The sequence below is a fragment of the Papilio polytes genome, unplaced genomic scaffold (assembly GCF_000836215.1).
Source record: "Papilio polytes unplaced genomic scaffold, Ppol_1.0 DF823399.1, whole genome shotgun sequence".
In the NCBI taxonomy this organism is placed as follows: domain Eukaryota; kingdom Metazoa; phylum Arthropoda; class Insecta; order Lepidoptera; family Papilionidae; genus Papilio; species Papilio polytes.
The window spans coordinates 1,011,923-1,032,817 of NW_013525805.1; the positions used below are offsets into that span (position 1 = coordinate 1,011,923).

General features: G+C 33.7%; 4 protein-coding genes across 4 annotated transcripts; 3 read left to right on the forward strand and 1 right to left on the reverse strand.

Moving 5' to 3' along the window:
• Positions 1-3,126, reverse strand: LOC106104796 (cytochrome P450 6B5-like). The gene is made up of 2 exons (XM_013284935.1): positions 1,722-3,126; positions 1-241 (listed from the first exon to the last, which is right to left on the reverse strand). The coding sequence occupies exons 1-2, from the start codon at positions 3,070-3,072 to the stop codon at positions 72-74; spliced, it is 1,521 nt and encodes a 506-aa protein (XP_013140389.1). The 5' UTR covers positions 3,073-3,126; the 3' UTR covers positions 1-71.
• A 6,295-nt stretch (positions 3,127-9,421) lies between these two features.
• Positions 9,422-11,915, forward strand: LOC106104801 (cytochrome P450 6B5-like). The gene is given in 2 exon segments (XM_013284941.1): positions 9,422-10,908; positions 11,494-11,915. Coding segments are annotated over 2 exon segments (1,497 nt in total). The 5' UTR covers positions 9,422-9,575; the 3' UTR covers positions 11,658-11,915.
• A 4,971-nt stretch (positions 11,916-16,886) lies between these two features.
• LOC106104721 (cytochrome P450 6B2-like) lies at positions 16,887-18,770 on the forward strand (the record flags this gene model as incomplete). The annotated part of the gene is made up of 2 exons (XM_013284850.1): positions 16,887-17,393; positions 18,614-18,770. Coding segments are annotated over exons 1-2 (579 nt in total), but the record flags the coding sequence as incomplete, so codon positions are not given.
• LOC106104805 (cytochrome P450 6B4-like) lies at positions 16,924-20,532 on the forward strand. Its single transcript, XM_013284946.1, has 3 exons — positions 16,924-16,932; positions 18,760-19,650; positions 20,196-20,532. The coding sequence occupies exons 2-3, from the start codon at positions 18,849-18,851 to the stop codon at positions 20,357-20,359; spliced, it is 966 nt and encodes a 321-aa protein (XP_013140400.1). The 5' UTR covers positions 16,924-16,932; positions 18,760-18,848; the 3' UTR covers positions 20,360-20,532.
• The last annotated feature ends 363 nt before the right edge of the window (positions 20,533-20,895 follow it).

Below are 20,895 nucleotides of genomic sequence, written 5' to 3' on the forward strand. Positions count from 1 at the left end.
TTAATATTACGTAAGTAAGTTGTTCCGTTTATTTTAAAAAATACAATTAGACTTTGATAGAAAATCGATATTCAGATATCTCTAGGTACGAAAGTAAGGTAGACACCGTTATTGGGTCCCATGATTGGACGTTTTGGGTCAAATTCCATTTCAACCATAGTTTTCTTGCTTGGCACGACTCTGAAATTGGACAGCAGCTTGGCGATACATATGTGACTTTGTAGTTTGGCGAACCGCATACCTGAAATGAATAATAATTATTAATAACTAGCTTTCGCCCGCGACTCCGTTCGCGTGAAAAAAAAACAAAAGTGAAGAGTCTATGTGTTCTTCCAGACTGTCCTTTACTACTATTTCTATGCCAAATTTGATCGAGATTCGTTCAGCAGTTCAGGCTATAAACTCTAACAAACATCCATCCATCCATCTAAACTTTCGCATTTATAATATTAGTACGATTGTTATTAACGAGTTATTTTTATTTTTTTTTATTTAAATTTGTATTTTGACACCTTATTTCGCCTCAGCTTTGCTAAATACAAACATAGCTAATACCAATATAATAAATAAACTGCATATAATTATTTTAATTATTTAAATTTTGTTATAACACAAGAAATCCACTGCAGATACTTTTATTATTATCCCTTACTGATTATCGTGTGTACATTATATGCTAATATCGAAATTCACATAAATATTCTGTATGAACTTTGCCTTCGAATTTATTTTCAGACTAAATTCTTCAAGGTTTGTTAGAATAACATAGTTGCTATTTTGTTTTGCATAAATACTTAATAACACGGACGTTAATATTTTTAATAGCCTCATGACCAGAATGAAACAACGGGAAATATTTTAAACTTATTATTATTCGTATCGTTCGCGACTTTTTGCGATGAATGATAATGTACAGTCGGGGAAACTGGATTCCACCAAAAAGCTACACTCGTTGGAACAATTGAAATGAGACATGGAAAAAACAATACAACGCTTGTAAATGTGTCTGTATGATATGCCTCTTCAATGACAACTCAGTCACAAAAAAATCAGTGAGTTGTGCAAATGAAGGAATAATAAAATAAATTAACTAGCAGTTTTTTAAACTAGTTAATTTTTTTTATTATCCCTTCATTTACAGAACTCACTGCTATCTAATTGTTTACTTCTAGGAAGAGGCAAAGTTCGTCTCGTTACAAAGAATAAGGCTATTTTTATTGAAGTACAACACCGTAGATTTCCGCTACTGTACCAACGATTTATAATTCTATTAGCGACGCGTCTCGATTTCGCAGTCTGCAAAAATCCACCTGTACTTATTATTTACCTTACGTCAGCTTTATTGACCTTAAAATGGCAATTTAAAAACAAAGTAACTATAATAAATGTTAGTGAATTTAAAATGCAATCTGTATTAAAAGTGAAATACATAATACATAAGTGGTCAAACTTGTTTTTAATCAAAACGATGGTCGCACTTAGTTTTTAGATTTTTATTTCGTCTAAAGTATTTTATAAATTTTATTTTAGAATTATATGAACGCATAATCTCTGTAGAGGTTCTCATATAGCTTTCATAATATACAGTTAAAATGGGATCCAAAATCTGATAATTAATTCAACGAAGATTAGAGTTTTATTTCTTATGAAATCAATAAAGAGATGTGTCTTTCGTCTCCTTTCGTCGCTAACTCAAAATATTTTAATGACAAGTCACTTACCGATACAGTTTCTGGGTCCAACGCCGAATGGTAGATACGCGCATGGGTGTCTGTCTTTGCTATTTTCTGGGTTAAATCGGTCAGGATCGAACTTTTCTGGGTTGGGATAGTACTTTTCATCATTTTGAATACCGAAAGGAGATATGAGAACCGTTTGGCCTTTTTTAACAGTCACTTCAGTACCGGGAATCTTGTAATCTCTCACTGCATTCCTTTGTAAAGGTTCTACTAGAGGAAACTTCCGTAAAGTTTCCGAAACAACATTTTCAAGATATTTTAATTCACTGAGCATTTCATACGTCATTTCACCGTTGTGATTTTTTAATTTGGTATCTATTTCTTCGATAACTTTATCTTGTACGTCTTGGTTGTTGGCCAGCTCGTACAAAAGAAAAGACATAGTCGTAGCACTAGTTTCGTATCCAGCCGCATAAAATACGAACGCCTGTGCAGCTATCAAGCTCTCAGTGAGTTCCACTATCTTTTCATTTTCATCTTCACGTTTTTTCGGTCCTGTTATTTTGTCTTGTTGTCTCAGTTCCAAAAGAAGGTCCATGAAATCTTTTCTATTCGTCGGCATACCATCTCTTAACTTGACGACTGTTTTCACAAGACCATCGAAAAATTCGTTCACCTTTTTAGGAAATAATGAACTGTTCAATTTCCTTAGAATGCCAGGATACATGTAATCTAGTTCAAGTGCATAGCTGGAAGTAAATATGAGCTTGTCAACAGTTTGCAAGGTCTTCATGTTTTCGGGAGTGAAAGAGTCGAGGTCGATGCCGAATGCGCACGCCGATATTGTAGCTAATGTATACTTCTGAACGAGTGAGTGGGCTTCTAATTCTGTAGGATGCCCGTTGCAAAGCTCTTTGATGTAATTAACGAAGATGTCTCCGCGGCCGGTCATCAAGTATAACATATTTTTAAGTTTTCCAGATGTAAATATTGGTGTGAAACGGTTTCTCAAGACTCGCCACGTGTCTCCGTCCGCATGGAACAAGTTCATACCGAGGCCACTCTTGCTGAACTCCACGCCGCGGTCTACGAATGTGTCGAAATCTTTAATCATTACATGTTTGATTACATCCAAATCTCTAAGGAGAAGGCAGGGTGTGGTCATTCTATAAACACCGACCACTTTTTCTTCGGGAAAGGCGTCGTATATTTCTTTGAAAACAACACCAACGTTTTTACGACGACGAGTCGATTCCAATAGATTTCCGAAAAACACAATCGGTGCCGGTCCTTTAACATTTTTGTTTTTCCAATAATTAAATGTTCTCGTAAAGTAACTATATAACAAAATTATGATTGATAGTAAGATCACTGGTATATAAGAGTAATCCATTGTACAAGACACGCACAGTACGAGAAACAAGTCGTTGTGTGTGATAATATTCTGCGGAGATTCTTTATATAGTTTATGTTGAATTTTAAATGTATCTGTATATCAACCAAAGACATTTAAAATATATAGACGAGGCACAGCGAACAATTTTTTCACCGGTACTTTCTCTGAAAAGTACTATCAGTTGTCAAGGTTAGTAGCGCGTGTCCTTGTATTAACATATAATTTTTAATTTAAAAAAAATATGAAAATAAAGTATAAACAATTAAATATTATTTAATGACACTTATTAGCAATTGATTTAAATATCATTAATTATATTGACATGTGGTTTTAAGGCTATCAATATATAGCGTTAGTAGTGATCCTGTGAGAAATGTTACAAGTGAAATGTCAATCATGCCTACTCTATATACTGTTTGAATCTCTATAACGTCAACGGAACTTGCTTCGTTTAGTGTCACATTGGATTTAAAAATAACCGTTAATTTGATTTATGATTCAAACAATATTTTTTTTGTACTTTTATTCGCGCAAATAATAAGATAGACGTTTTATTTTAACTTGATAAATATGTTTATTTAGTTTTTTTCGTAATAAAATTTGAAAAACTTTATAAAATACTAGCTTTCGCCCGCGACTCCGTCCGCATGAAATTAAAAAAAAAATATATAAAACATAGCCTATGTTACTCACTGACAACGTAGCTTTTTAACGGTGAAAGAATTTTTAAAATCAGGCCTAGTAGTTTATGGGTTATTTTAATACAATCAAACAAACAAATTTTATTATATTAGTATAGATTAAAAAAAATGTAGTCAATATTGTAGGCAATTTACTAGGTTTCCCGTACGGACCAAGTTATGAGTTAAAGATACTGAACAATTTTAAATATATTTTTTTTTCAATCTATACTAATGTTATAACGTAGGAGGACCAGTTAGGTCTGCCTTTCTAGACTCTGTTCTACATCTTAGCATGTGCCTTTGGTTTGGATTTATATAAAGACTTGTACAAAACATGGACACTTCAAACACGTTCCAGATAATCTCACTAACGCTCTATTAATAGATCCTTAAAACCACATGACGTTAATTGTATTTAAATTACACGCCAATAGGTGTTATTACATAATATTTAAACGCTTATAATTTATTTTGTAACACTGTTTAGTTTATTTTATAAAAAAAAAAAAACTGTCCGTTCCCGTGCGACTTCATTCGCATAAAATTATGAAAATTTTATTTTATTGTTTACATGTGTCAAATTATCAATTGCAATGTCAAAATGACATGACGATGACAAATTCATCAATTCAAACAAGAATTATTCAAAAATATGTTATAATTGCTGACATAAGCAACAAAGAAGTGTGTGTTTACGCTTTATTATAATAGTATAGAAATACTTCTATACTTTAGGTTATCTATACAGATATAGAGCTTATTATTATTTTCTAAGATATTTTAATACATGTCAACAAGTACACAACTGGCTACTAAACTTGACAACTGATATATAGTACCGTTTAGAGAAAGTAACGGTTAAAAAAATGTTGTCCATGGCTCGTCTATATATTTTTAAAACATGATGAAATATACGGACAAAATAATTTTTAAGCCGACGTATAACCTTTAGTTGAAACGTAGTACCCTGGTTACTCAAACTAACCAATTAAATTTTTCCAAAATTTAAATAAAAAATTCAGCAATCCTGTAAAAACTGTTGTGCACCAAAGAGGCGGATAAGCGGCAAAATATTTTATGGATTTGCTTTTAGAACTAAGACAAAAGAAAACTATTGAATCATCAAAAGGAGCGATTTTTTTTATGTATGACTGACATGTACATGTACCTTTCTGAAATATGGTTTGCTAAAGTGCACTCTTAAGTGCATCGTCAAAATTCTCTCTAAATTCAAAAGTGGAATTTGATCCAATGCGTTTTGATCAGAGTCCTCGCCGAGGTATCAAAATAAAAATTTTCCATATAAAGTATGTACAAAGTTTCGTTTTCTTTGTGTTAATAAACTAGCTGTTCCCATATGGCTTCATCCGCGTGAAATTGTGAAAATTTTATTGTGTCAAATTATTAATAGCAAATGTCAAAATGACATGACATGATGACAAACCATGGCAACCTTGTTTTGTTGATGTTGGCAGCAACTTATGGTCTCTTTACCACATTAGGGTTTTTATTCAAAATATTTACCCCCTAAATTTAATGGCGTGAAAGTATATAGCCTAAAGCGTGAGCGTGACGTAAGTGTAGGGCATTTTATTAAAGAAAGAACTATTGAAAAATATGCTGTAATTGCTGACATCTTAGGCAACAAAGAAGTGTGTGTTTACGCTTTATTATAATAGTATAGATTAAATTTTATTTTATTGTAGTTGTAGTAAAGCTGGTGCCCCGTGAACAATGAAAAAGTCAATGGGAGAAGGCCGTTCATAAAATCTCTGTTTTTCTATCTGTTTTAACCTTATTTAAACATTTAAAGAAAACAGTATTTTCGAAATATTTTTAACAATTCATTTAAACAGTTTTCATGTTTGTTTTGTGAAGTACGTAACTAATATAATTGTGTGTCAATAGAATGTTGCTTTTTATCTTATTGAAAGACCAAATTTGATAGAGAAATCTAATGAATTTTGGTTTAATTTCGACCAATGGGCGAATGTATTAATCTGTCTGATGTATTAACCAGATAGAAGCTTATTAAAGTATTCTAGTGATCGTAATCAAAGTGTGTTTCGTGAGTAAGCATTATTGAATAATTTGCTTATTAATCAATAAACAGAGTGATTTGTTAAATTTTTGTTGGTAGAAAAATGTTCGGTGTCATTTATATTTTGTCACGTTTTCAGAAAACGTTACTGTTTATCAGGATTACAGGTTTTTCTCTATCATTTTGCTAAGTATGTATGTCTGTTTATAGCTTCGTATGATGTTTCTTCTTTCCCGGACTTTGTGAAGGTTGAGGATGTCAATGAATGTTCCAAAATGCAGTTTTTCAGTCGTTACATTTTCTAAAATTGTAAAATAACATATTTCATTTCAAGCCAATGCGTTTAAATATTGTGTATTTAAAGTGTTTTTTTTTCTTAAAAATTCGACTTTCGTATAGTTTTTTTTTATGATTAATTGACATGAAAAAAAAATTGAACATTCCTAAAATTACTTTAATTTCAGATACAATCGCTGGCAAAGAATGGAAGAATAGTATATAAGTACTGTGCCCACCCTCCGTAAGAGTCAGATTGATGATGATCTATGATCGTAGTGCACAGTTGCGTTTCTTGTGGTTTTCCATTTGTAATAAAGAAATAATTCGGACTGCTTTACATTATAATTAGTAGTACATATTAATAGCACTCTAATTGTTTATTCGGAATGGATGGAGTTCACCTTCACTACTAAAAATAGAACAATTTTCTTGTGACTGTAACACCGTCAAATAACCAAACTATACTTAAAATAATCTATGAAATGTTTCAATTTAAAACAATCAGCTGTTGTTAGCTGAGTATATTTTTAATGGAATTCATCACACACATTTAAGAAAATATATGTTCCACGCGTGTGCAGTTGCGGGTCAAAGCGATGTTAATATAAACGCGATAAATATTTTATAGAGTAAATACGATAAGCCCTGCAATTTCTTTTATCATTATTATGATAAACATTATTACACTGTTTATATATATTTTTTTATAGTAACTATAAGATGGCAACGAGCAAGCGGCCACTTGAATCCACCGAAATGGAAAGGGACCACTGAATAAACATCCACAATTGCAGATGCCTTGCCTACCCTTAATTGACGGAGGAATAGACGCACAGGGTTATACGTTTGACAGGGCCGATGGAATGTAAATAAAGCTTCTAATACAAATATTGAAAACTAAAATGATTTTTTTTGTTTCACGAAATTTTACAATTTTTTGGGGACTTTGCCTCCTGTGGTAGGCGGAAATCTTATAAGACCAGACCTTTCAGTACAAAGCCTTGTAGCCCCCTCGCCCTTCCCACAACAAAATCAATGCAAGTAACATTTACATATATAACTAGCATGCCAGATTCTGGCATGCATATGTGCCTCCTACTGGCACTGCCGAATTGTTTGTTTTGTAAAACTTACAATCTGAAACTTGCAATCTGACAGGCATCAACATTTTAATTTCAGTTTATTAAGCCTTTATTGCCGAAACTAAGAACACATACAATTGTTAGGCTAATAGTTTGGTAGATATCGCGAACCCAAACAATCAGGGTAACCGAAAGAAAAGAGCACTAACTACCGTGCTTAGGAATTTGGAATCTTGCATCGGTGGATTTCTGTTTTTACGGTGATAGGTTGAAAAAAAGGGCGAACGTGGGTTTTGAACTTTCAAATTTCAGGCGGATGAAGTCGCGGGCAACAGGTAGTAATTAATAAATTATATTAAGGTTAATCTTCTTTTTAATATTTGGCCGTTAGTATAATTACAAAAGTCTAATAGGTTATATATTATAGATGATATGTTAACCGGAATACATTTATTTTCGATACCGATAACAGCATAGCAAACTGATAACGAGTGTTAACAAGAGTGTGTTTTTATATCTTATTTACATTTACATTGTTTCTGCAAAAAACTACTTTATGACATCTATCGGACATCGCGTTAAATACTTTTACTGAGACTATGTTATGTGGTTGTTTCAAATGTGCATCAATAGATAGCGTTAGTATTATAAGCGTTTGATAAAATCTAAGGGAAATGCTGTTATAGTACTCTATACAACTTGAATATTATATTTGAAGTTTGCGTCTAACGTACTAATGTAATTTAAAAATCGAATCAATTATTTTAGTTTTAAATTGACCACATATTTTTATGCGGCTATAAATATTATTCATCGTTTTATAACAAATAAAATTATCAAGAATTCAATTGATATTGACAAGGGTGCGCCTACGAGAATTTAGGGCTACCAGCATGTAACATTTAAGTAAATGCTTCTCTTTTGTTTAGTAAAACGCATAAAAAGAAGTACTAGTACCGTAGTATTATAACTCGGAAATGCTCTCGATTTAACATAGAGTCTTCTCCCGACATCACCCTTACTTAGGGCAGGCTCGGAGCCCCTCGGTGGGGACATATAGTGAGCTGGTGCTGCTTATTGCATTAAACATAGAGTCTTCTCCCGACAAACGTCGGGAGAAGACTCTATGTTTAATGCCATAAAAATATTTGGGATCGGCGTTTCGCTAAACTGGCGAAGATGAAATCTCTTACTTTTACATAAAGACACCCTGACATTCAACTGACATTGTTGGCTCATAAAATTAAATTAATACTTTGACAACTCGAGGGTGATAAGCACTAACATGGCAACAAATTTTTGTTTTTAACGGAATTGCTGATGACAAAGAGCGAAACATGTTCCGTATGTTTTCCGCACATGCGAGATGTTTCATTATCCCGAGAAACCTATATGTATATATTGATTTTTAGATTTTTATCACGAAAACCTTTTCTATCTTTAATACATGTTAAAACCTCATCAGAAGCTGTGATTGGAAACAATTTGCCGTTAACATCAAATTTGGATCCTAAATCATCCTGAGGACTCCTACTTAGACTATGGTGATCCCCAATCTAGGGATTTTGTATTTTTAATTGGCTTAATAAATGATAATATTTGAGTAAAGAAAGTAACATTATATATTAGAAAGATGAACTGTAGGTTGTGGTTATCTATCCTACGTTCATTTTTAATGCGTGTAACTAGTCATATAAATATTTAAAGTTTTGTCTTACAAAATTAGTGTTTCAAACACACGATCGTTACAGAAGCTATCGGTATCAAGATTAACTAAATTTCATACCAGAATTCATTGTTTATAAATCTATAAGGATTTTATGTAGATAAAGCACCAGCTTATTTGATATATCGTAATGATGACTATGAGAGTTTGGCTTTTAAAAAGTCAAAAATTTATTTCGTTTTTGTAACATAATTTTATTGTGTTGACGACACAATAAAAGTGCATATAACAGTAGATAGCATTAAGATAATGGAATCTTATCAAAAACATTCTGCAACGAACACCTATCCAGAGACTAGATAACAGTTCATTTTCATTAATTTTCAATATTAAGTGCAGAGAAGTTTCTTTTTGTAACTTTTATTGTGGAAAACGTCTAAATTGGGCCTAAAATTTAATGGATATTTTTAAATCCAACGCTTTTAAAATGTTATATACATATATATGATTTCACATAATTTATTAATAGTAAAGGTATCCTACTACTATGTTTTACTTGTTGAATAATATTTTTTGAGTGAGACAAACCAATATTCACGATCCTGTATTTATATTCTTATGCTTATGTACTTAGATAGAGTTTTTATCACGCTGTGCCTTCATTGTTATCTCGACAAGAATAATCAGACTATATAAACATAGCAACTTCTGTTGTTTTTTGACATTCTGTAACTGTGTGAAGTCTGAAAATGCTGTATTTATTAGCGATTTTGATAAGTGCATTTACAATTTTATACTTTTATTTTACAAGGAATTTCAACTGCTGGAAAGACAGAAATGTACCTGGACCTAAACCTCTACCATTGTTCGGTAATATTAAAGATAGTGTACTCAGACGTAAGCATGCTGCCTTAGTTTTTAAAAGTATTTACGATGCATATCCTAACGAGAAGGTGGTCGGAGTTTACAGACTGACTACACCGTGTCTACTGCTCCGTGATTTAGATGTTATTAAGCATGTCATGATAAAAGACTTTGAACTATTCGTTGATAGAGGTGTCTCATTTAGCAAACAAGGACTAGGAGTTAATCTATTTCATGCTGATGGAGACACATGGAAAGTTCTGAGGAACAGATTTACTCCAGTTTTTACTTCTGGTAAACTGAAGAACATGTTGTATCTCATGACTGAACGAGGTGATCACTTTGTTAACTATGTCGAGGACCTTCTTGTAAAGCAATCAGAACAGCCTATACATGTCCTTGTTCAGAAGTATACAATGGCTACTATTGCCGCATGTGCGTTTGGTTTGGACTTAGATGAAGATATGTATAAAACGTTAAATAAAATAGACAAAATGATTTTTACTACCAGTTACTTCAGAGATTTGGATATGATGTACCCTGGATTACTCCAAAAAGTCAATAGCTCACTATATCCTAAATTCCTACACACTTTTTTTGATACTCTCGCTCAAACTGTTATTAAATAAAGAGGTGGGCTTCCATCGAATAGAAATGACTTTATGGATTTAATTTTGGAGTTGAGACAACAGAAAACAATTGAAGGTACGAAGAAAATGGACAATGACAAGCTGAGGATAGTTGAATTGACTGATAGTGTGATTGCTGCTCAGGCGTTTGTGTTCTACGCGGCTGGCTATGAGACCAGCGCCTCCACCATGACATACTTATTCTATGAACTGGCGATGCGTCCCGAGATACAAGACAAAGTAATTGCAGAAATTGACGAAGTTCTTAAACGACACAACGGTGTAATTAGCTATGAATGCTTAAATGAAATGACTTATTTGCAACAAGTATTTGACGAAACATTACGGAAACATCCAATTGTAGATCTTTTACAACGCAATGCTCAAGCGGACTACACAATCCCAGGCACTAATGTTGTTATCAAGAAAGGACAAACTGTACTCATTAATCCTTTTAGTATCCACCATGATCCTAAATACTACCCGAACCCTGATAAGTTTGACCCTGAACGGTTTAGTCCTGAAAATGAGAAGGATAGACATTCATGTGCTTATTTACCGTTTGGAACTGGACCCAGAAACTGCATAGGTGGGTTAAATATGTTTTGAAGAACCCTGTAATATATAACTACATAGTCTTACTGATAATAATCATCTTCTCTAGTGTTTAAACTACACTATCATGTAAACATTCCTCGTTACATTACTTGATTCATTTTATTGATTGTAAATAATGAAACATTAGTTTGCTTATTTGATAAAACAGAATGAGCAGTTGTTTTCTGAAGTGTCAATGATTGCGATATCTGTTGTTTACTTTTTGTTACTTAATATTTACCTCATGGTATTTAAAAGTCGTGAAGAACACACAAGCTAGTTCTATGTGTTCTTCACGACTATCCTCTACAATTATGCCAAATTTCATCAAGATCTGTTCAACAGTTTAGGCCACAAACTCTTAATATCCATCCATCCATCCAAACTTTCGCATTTGTAATATTAGTAAGATTAGGTTTTAAAGTTATGGGTCGTCGACCTCAAATCGGATCGCATCTGTTTTTATTGCAGTTACAGTTAACGACAATAATTTATTTATTTATTTATTTGTTAACTCGCGTCCAATATGTTATCCTTTCTACATAATAATAATAATAATAAAATGATTACTTTCCAGGTCTGCGGTTCGCCAAGGTGCAGTCTCGAGTGTGCGTAGTCAAGTTTCTGTCAAAGTTCCGAGTGGAGCCTTCGAGGAACACTCCAACCGTGTTAGAGTACGACCCTATGCGGTCTGTGCTGTTCCCCATGGGTGGAATACATTTAAATGTTCTATGTCGATAAAATCTACACCACGAACCCAATTTATTTTGTATAATTATATGTGTCTGTCCAGGATTGTTGTTTTTCTTTTTAGCTGACCAAAGAGTCGCGCACCGTCGTTTATTGTATTGAATCTTACTAAACATATATTGAAGCGATTTTGGTAATATGTGTAATGTTGAGTTGCAGAAAATGTATTCTCCTAATATCATGTGCCATTATTGTTGACTAGCTGTTGCTCGCGATTACGTACGCGTGAAATTAGAAAACATTATTAAATACATCCTATGTTACTCATTAATAATGTAGATTTTCAATGGTGAAAGAATTTTTAATTCTGTCCAGTAGTTTTTGAGATATGTCGATACATACAAAAATACAAATCTAACCTTTTTATAACATAAGTGTAGATTTACGGCCGGTCTCAATAACGCATCCTGGATCGGGAGATCGCTTCAATCGAGAAATAAAACGACCTGCTGGTTGATCACTAACCGGTGTCTTAATAACACAGGACAGCAAACATCGACCGATTTTCAAAATGGATCAGCTTGATCGATGTACTTTGTGAAGATCCCTCCTGGCGTTCCATTTCAAGCAGATGTCATTATGACTGTGTTGTAAACCTATTGATGAATTTAAGACAATATGCACATTTTTGGGTTTTGACGTACTAACTAATTATTTTTATGTTGCGTATTTTACGAATAAAACGTGTTTCAACATTTTCCAAGGCGTCGCTACCCGATGGTCAAGGAGGGAACAATTATGAACATATTTCTTCACAAATGTGTTTTGCCCGTGACTTCATCCGAGGGGAATTTATAACCTAGTACTTACTAAGAAAGTAAAAACTTATGCAGGTTATTGGTAATTCGACGTATTCCATAAATATTTTTAATACTATAAGAGGAAAGATTTATCTTTTTACATGTTTGGTGTCTGTCTGTTAATAATGTCGGTTTTTTTCTTTTATACTTCACATAAACTTTATCATATAAATATGACAATCTCTTGAGTCAAGCAAGTAGAAATGGAAGTTCTTTTTTAGGCTAATTACCCACCACCACCCATGAGCTCACCGACCTTTTGATCAATCGGCCTAGTTCGGCTCCGCAGGAACCTTTTTGACTCTCACACTCACAATCATCCAACAACTCCCCAAATAATGGGCATGACGACACATCAACACCTTTTTTAGGCTGGTGGGCTGTGGCATACCGCACTGACACTAGCGACCCCAATTAACAGTGGTAGAACCCGCTTTAACATCTACGCACGGGCCAGCTCGCTCGGTGAAATACCACGACCACACAGAAGACAGGCGTGAAGTGGGTGCAATTCCGCGTTTCATATGATGAATATTCGTGCTGAACGCCTAATTTTAGTCACATTCCCTTTCCACCCTTTTTTTAATAAGGAATTAGAATGATAGTGATAGTCGGTGTCGTCCTCCGTAAGTTAAGGATAGGAAACACATCTGTAAATGCGGATGCCTATGAGCAGCAGTCGCTTCGCCTTCTCGGCGAATTTAAGTGGCCGTGCCCCTTTTTGACACCTTGTAAAAAATACACTCAACGACGACCTAGCCGCGGGTCGGTTGGCGCTTAAATAGCCTAAAACTCATCCCTCCATTACACTTAATAATAAGCACTGATAAATGTCACGGTATTGTGTAGTGTTACATTTAATGAAGTTTTCCTAGAAATCTGATAAAGCAAAAAAATAATTGTTAATACTTTAGACTATACAGTATGTCCGGAAACGATGTGTACAACGGGAAAAGAGTTTAAAATCGAAAAACCTTGTTAGATTTTTCTAAATAAGCAGAAATTTCCTTAACTTTAAAGCCCTCTAGCAATTAAAAAAGCACCTGAATTAAGAAGATAGCTTGAGGAATGTTGGGTTAAATGATTTCTAATTATATTCAGTCAAGGAATCTTATTTCAGTAAGGAGTAAAAGGTTAGCATTGTATGGGCATGTTATCAGAAGGGATGAATCGCATGTTACAAGGAGAACGTTAGTTATGAGTGTGGAAGGGTACATCGGTAGAGGTAGACCTAGAAAGAGATGGATGGATTGTGTAAAAGGTGACATGATCAAAAAGGGAGTGATGACTGAGATGACGTATGATAGAGTTATGTGCAGGACAAAAACCTGTTGCGCCCTACGGGAGTAGGATAAGATGATGATGATTCAGTCAAGGAATCTGCGGTTTTAAAGACACTCTGTATACGTAAATATTTTTACAATGTTCATGATGATAAGGCAAATTCTTCGTCGAGACAGTGATAATATGTTGACATTGATATTGTTTTTTAATATTATTATATGTAAAGTTGCGGCTGTTTATATCATACCCATTTCAATTATTTTCTAATCATTATTTCCTCTAGTTGCTAAGGAAATGTCTAATTATTCGTATAAGTTATCGATCGATATTTGATTCCAGTTATAAAAATTATCGTGTAGGTAATAATTATACTCGAGGCGGAAGTTAAGATATGAAAATTATTTTTAACTTGCTTGCGCCCGCGACTCCATCCGCGTGCAACTAAAAAAAACTGAGTAGCCTATGCGCTCTTCCAGGCTATCTTCTACACCTATACCAAATTTCATCGAAATCCGTTTAGCCGTTTAGGCTGCAAACTCTAACAAACGTCCATCTATCCACCATCCAATTAAACTTTCGCACTTATGAATGAATGAATATATGTTTATTGCCACAAAAGTAATTTACATATACGGACTAATTCTAACGAAAACAAATCGTGGCAAAAGGTAGCAAGCTCAGCGTATGTAGGTGAGACTAAGCCGTTCTTGCGCTGGTTTTCAGCTAGCTCCTTCGCACTCACACTTATACTTAAATTTATATGGTAACCTGCCTTATAATTACACACAGAAAAAAACACAAATAATCTTACTATCTTACTAATCTTAATAAACTTACTTCTTACTAATATTATAAATGCGAAAGTTTAGATGGATGGATGGATGGATGGATGGATGGATGGATGGATGGATGTTTGTTAGCGTTTGTAGCCTAAACGGCTGAACGGATCTCTATGAAATTTGGCACAGGTTTAGAGCATAGTCTGGAAGAACACATAGGCTACTTTTTATCCCGGGAATAGTTACGGTTCCCGTGGGATTCATTAATTTAGTTTTTTAATGTTTACTCGATCATTCTGCAACGGTTAGACATATCTTATTGAAATTTGGCACAGATATAAAACAAAGTCTGGAGTACACATGGGATAAGCTTCATCCCCGAGAAAAGTCCGGTTCCCGAGGGATACGTAACTTTTTGTAATTTATATAGTTTGTATGTTTTCTAATACCATGTGGACGAAGTCGCGGGCAACAGCTCGTATATAATATTTGTAAGATGTTTAGGTTTTTCTATTACCAATATATTGTATGATTGCGTAATGTTTAATAATATCATAATACTTTGTGGGATGTAAACTTTGTAATGAGCATAAAATAACATTAAATCGTTTCTACCATTACAACGCAATTAAGGAACAAAAGTGTTACAAAGTAATTAGATGTTGTACAAAATCGAAAAAATAATATGAGTGCTGTTAAGACTTAATCGTTATTAAAAACAATTAATACACATGTGTCTAATTAAGGTTGATTAGTTGTACACGCGTAAAATAGCGAATGAAATGTTTATAAATGCAATTTCCGTACTTAGTAGACGGGTATTATAGTGAGGAACATAAGCGCATAAGAACAACTATTCGGTTTAATCTTTAAAAATATCGAGCTAAAATCATTATTTACTTATTAATTAAATTAAGAAATAGTTCTAGTAGTGAACACACGGTTGTTATAATTAGTTTAGGAGACAGAACCCCCATTGAATTTTGTAAAAATGTATTTTTGTCCAATAGAGATTTTTTATATTTTTATTAAGTAAATATAGTGGTAGCGATGATAATAATATTAACGAAATCCACTTAGATTATGCTGGATTAGTAGTAAATATCTATAAACTCTCATTCTACGTACTCGTTAGTATTTGTCCTTATTTATTTGAATTTAAATCACCGAAAAAAAACAGTGTTTTTTATTTTGATTTATCTAACTGATATTATAACTGCGAAAGTTTAGATGGATGGATGTTTGTTAGAGTATGTAGTCTAAACGGATGAACGGATCTCGATTAAATTTGGCAGATATAGAGGATAGCTTGGAACAACAAATAGGTTATAAGGCTCTAAATCTATACTAATATAATAAAGCGTAAACAACACTTCTTTGTGGCTTAAGATGTCAGCAAGTACAGCATATTTTGGAATTATTCTTTCTTTAATAAAAATCCATACACTTACGTCATGCTAAACATTTTCACGCTTTTAAACTTAGGGGTAAATAAATTGGATAAAAACCCTATTGTGGGAAAAACACCATAAGCTAGGAGCTACCAACATCAAGGAAGCAAGTTCGTCATTTATGCATTTAAATTTTGATATTTCCCAAATGTAAACAATAAAATAAAGTTTTTATAATTTCATGCGGATGAAGCCGCTTAGGAACAGCTAGTAGAAAATATTCATACCTGATTTTACACAATCCATCTCTACTAAATTGTCAAACTAATCATCCTTATTTAGATTAGCTATAATCGTCTATTAGAAATGGATAAATCTATTAAAATGTGACTACAGCGAATGTCGTTAATAATGTGTTTTTGTCGGTCAGTATTTACAGGTTATTTGTTGCGTAATTTTTGTATTTAGCACAACTAATTTATCAACCTGACTTCGTCTGAATAAAACAAAGGATCGATTGTGTGCACCGAATTATCTATCCAACATCCGCAAAGGATATGTTCACACCAATCTAAACTTACAAATTGTTTTAATTAAAATTAAACTTATTATTTGTCGTTACTTTGTTTTTCATATAATTTCTTCCATAAACGTCAATCAGTCGCACTTAGTTGGCAAAATTGCCTCAAGACGTGCTACTTAGTTACTTAGTATTTAGTTTAGTTAGTACCTATTACTACAAAGGTTGCTGTTGTAGGGTAGGGTAGATATAAAATGCAATGATTGCCATCAAATCCATGAAAACTGAAAAAAAATAAAGAGTTTGGGTCCCAATTTTTTCGGACGCGAACAAAGAACCCACGAATAAGCTTTTATTAAATTTTACCAAGTCATGCTGATAATGCGATGTTATAAATATTTATTAATAAACCCGCTATCTACTAAAGTATAAATACACGTAGAAGGTAATGCAAAAATACATATATACAGATTCAGTGAACGACACAAGTTCGTAAGTTCGTAAATTGAAATTATTGTGATAAATTCAAAAATGTTTTATTTTTTAATATTGTGTGCAAGCGTAATTGCTTCTTTGTATTACTATTTTACTAGAACGTTTATTTACTGGAAGGAAAGAAATATTCCTGGACCTAAACCGCTACCGTTCTTCGGCAACATAAAAGATTCCGCTCTGAGAAGTAAGCATTTAACCTCAGTTCTTCAAGACATTTACAATGCTTATCCCAACGAGAAAGCGGTCGGTGTTTTCAGAATGACAACACCATGTCTTCTTCTGCGGGATTTGGATTTAATCAAGCAAATTATGATTAAAGACTTCGATCAATTCGTCGACAGAGGGCTCTCATTTACGGCCGGTCTCAATAACGCATCCTGGATCGGGAGATCGCTTCAATCGAGAAATAAAACGACCTGCTGGTTGATCACTAACCGGTGTCTCAATAACACCGGATAGCAAACATCAACCGATTTTCAAAATGGATCAGCGGGATCGATGTTCTTTGTGAAGTTCCCTCCTGGCGTTCCATTTCAAGCAGATGTCATTATGACTGTGTTGTAAACCTATTGATGAATTTAAGAAAATATGCACATTTTTGGGTTTTGACGTACTAACTAATTATTAATTTGTTGCGTATTTTACGAATAAAACGTGTTTCAACATGTTCCAAGCAAATTGTCATCAACGAATACTCCCTTTTCGGAGTTTTGGTAGCGGTACGAGATCGTAATCAGAGGAATACATTGTCTGTCAATGTCATTTGACATCAGTTGTCAATGTTATTTACATCAGCTATTAATTTGAAATTTATATAGCTTCTATTCGTGTTTTTTGATAAACAATTAAATATTTATCATCGAAAGTGTAAGTGCAATGGTATGTATACTTTTATTGTGTTTTTGACATGTTTTTACTTTCTACACTTTTCAATAAACTTCCCCCGTGAAGATGCTTCAATTCGCTCCTAATTTGTATAAACCCTCTACATAGTAATTTCTTATTATTTCCAGACCTCAAGCAAGCCTCTTACGAAGGAGGACACGAAAACACTGCTTTCGTTCATTGAAAGCAGTGAAATTAAATTGACTTGATGATTGACTAATGCTACCACGAATAAATTGAAAAATGAAGAATGGACACGGATAAGCGAAAAATTCAATGTTTGTTGTTGTTTGTTTACTTTATTGTACTACTATTTTTGTAATAATTAAAAACTTTATTTTTGTAACAAATATAAAAACTGTATTCTTGTAATAAATATAAAGGCTTGATTTTCGCAAAGTTTTTATTTGAAATACTACCATCGCCCTAAATGCATTTCTTCTTCGTCCCAGTCTGAAAGTTGCTCTAACACTTCCAAATCACTTTCACTATCAGCTATCACTATACAGCAACAAGCCAACCATTTTTTAATCTCATAATAAATTAGTAGAATCTTCCGATTTCCATAGATTGTAAAATAAAGATTGAGAGATATGTCAAAATTCCAAAAACATTTATTGAAACACTGCAACTGTCACTTTCAAACAGAGGGCGATCCGAAAAGTGTTAGAAATCAGATTTTTCCCTCCGATAGATTAGTCATGTTTTTAGATCGAATTTCTATCGTTCGGTCGTTTATTGAGACAGTATTTCAAAAGATTAGGATACGGATTGAGATTTTCGATTGAAAAAATTGCATATTGAGACCGGCCGTTAGTAAAGAAGGACTGGGATTTAACCTGTTCCATGCCGATACCGATACATGGAAAGTTCTGAGGAATCGTTTTACTCCACTTTTCACTTCTGGAAAACTTAAGAACATGTTTTATCTTATGACAGAACAAGGTGACACATTCCTTGATTACGTTGAAAATCTTTGTGCAAAACAATCGGCACAACCTATAAATATTCTCGTTCAGAAGTTTACGATGGCTACTATATCAGCATGTGCCTTTGGCTTGGACTTAGATGAAGACATGTACAAAACATTAAATAAAGTAGACAAAATGATTTTTACACCAAAGTACAGCATTGAGTTAGACATGATGTACCCTGGAATATTGGTGAAACTAAATAATTCAAATTTCCCAAAATTTTTAAAAGCATTTTTCAACAATCTTGTGAAAACTGTTGTTACCCAAAGAGGCGGAAAACCAACAAATAGAAAAGACTTTATGGATTTGCTTTTAGAACTAAGACAAAAGAAAACGATTGAAGCATCAAAAGGATCGGTTGATGAAAAAGTAAGGACACTTGAGTTGACCGATGATGTCCTCGCAGGTCAAGCGTTTGCATTCTACGCGGCCGGTTACGAGACTAGCGCCTCCACCATGACATACTTGTTCTATGAAGTTGCAAAGCATCCTGAGATACAAGATAAAGTCATTGCAGAAATTGACGAAGTTCTTAAAAAGTACGATGGGGAAATAACCTATGAATTTTTAAACGAACTGACGTATTTGAACCAGGTATTTGATGAAACTTTAAGAATGTATCCAGTTGTAGATCCTTTGCAACGCAATGCTGAAATGGACTACGTAATCCCAGGTACTAATACTAAAATCAGGAAAAGACAAACTGTGCTAGTAAGCGCTTTGGCCATCCACCGTGATCCTAAATATTATCCGAATCCGGGTAAATTTGATCCTGAACGTTTTACAACAGAGAATAAGAAAAACATACACTCAGGTGCTTATATGCCATTCGGAACAGGTCCAAGAAATTGCATAGGTATGTAATTGAAAACAGTATCTAGCGTAGTCGTAATTTACCAACTTGTTATGGTAAAAGTTATGTGACCCTCATTTATTTTTGAGCAAACACAGCCATCCTTGGTAATTCTCTACAATCAGGTACTCCAATGAGCGTAATATTTTATTTTTGAAAATCATTTACAGACTTTTTTAAGTTTTAAAGTAATGAGAATTCATTTTATAGTTATTAAAAGTTATGTTGTTGTTTAATTGACTGTTTTCCGACATTATTAGTAGTTGCAATCTTGTGATTTACCAAGAAAATGGTGGTAAACGGTCAAAATAAAGAAGATAATCAAGTTTTTCGAATTTAAACCACGACTTGGTAAATCTTAAAATTGAGTTAAAGATGACAATTACATTTGTAATTGTCATGCCAATTTTGGCATGTCACGCTTATACGGCTTTTTAAAACCCATACTAAGTTTAAAATTTTACGCTCACACAAAACGAGTCGTAAGCAAGGAAAGTTTAGAATTTATGACTTGTTTTTATTTTAGTTTTGTGTTTTGTATGTTTCAGGAATGCGGTTTGCTAAGGTGCAGTCCCTAGTGTGCATCGTCAAATTCTTCACCAAATTCCGCGTGGAACCTACCAAGAATACACCAGCTGAAGTGGAATTAGATCCTATGCGTCTAGTTCTGTTTCCCCGCGGAGGAATCGAACTAAATGTTATACGTAGATAGATGTTGAGATTAACTTTATTGATGGTACAATATTTGATTTTATCTCTTATGGGAATTTGGACGATAGTCGTTGCGAACTGGGAAGAGGTTTTTGATTGTTTGATTGACTGTACATATTTCTTTTTATTATTGTAAAATGTTATTGTGTTAGTATTAAAATGTATTGAAAAATATTACGTTGTTTTAATTTTTGATTCATGAAGCAAGAGCCAATGTGATGTGGGCTGTACTTTACATTTATCACCATCAACTTCCCTTGTCCCTAAGGAGGGTTGGCTCAGTTTGTGCTGTTCTTCTCTTCCATACATTTCTATCATTCCCTTCCTAAGCATATCCTCTTTCACATAATCCATCCATACTTTCTTCCGTCTTCTTCTACCTTTGTAGCCATCCACATTTAATCTTACTACTTTCTGGTTTATGTCTATAGAGACATGTCTATGGTGACGCGAGGATGTCCTCTCGTCACATAACATGTCCATACCACGCTAACCTTGTGCACCTCATTTTTTCGGCTACTTTCATACTTTCTCTAA

Excerpts from the sequence above, each read along its gene's own strand:
- LOC106104796 (XM_013284935.1), bottom strand. The coding sequence starts at position 3,072 with ATGGATTACTCTTATATACCAGTGATCTTACTATCAATCATAATTTTG. Across the intron at positions 242-1,721 it reads TGGACCCAGAAACTGTATCG|GTATGCGGTTCGCCAAACTA; the intron begins GTAAGTGACTTG and ends TATTCATTTCAG.
- LOC106104805 (XM_013284946.1), top strand. The coding sequence starts at position 18,849 with ATGGCTACTATATCAGCATGTGCCTTTGGCTTGGACTTAGATGAAGAC. Across the intron at positions 19,651-20,195 it reads AGGTCCAAGAAATTGCATAG|GAATGCGGTTTGCTAAGGTG; the intron begins GTATGTAATTGA and ends TGTATGTTTCAG.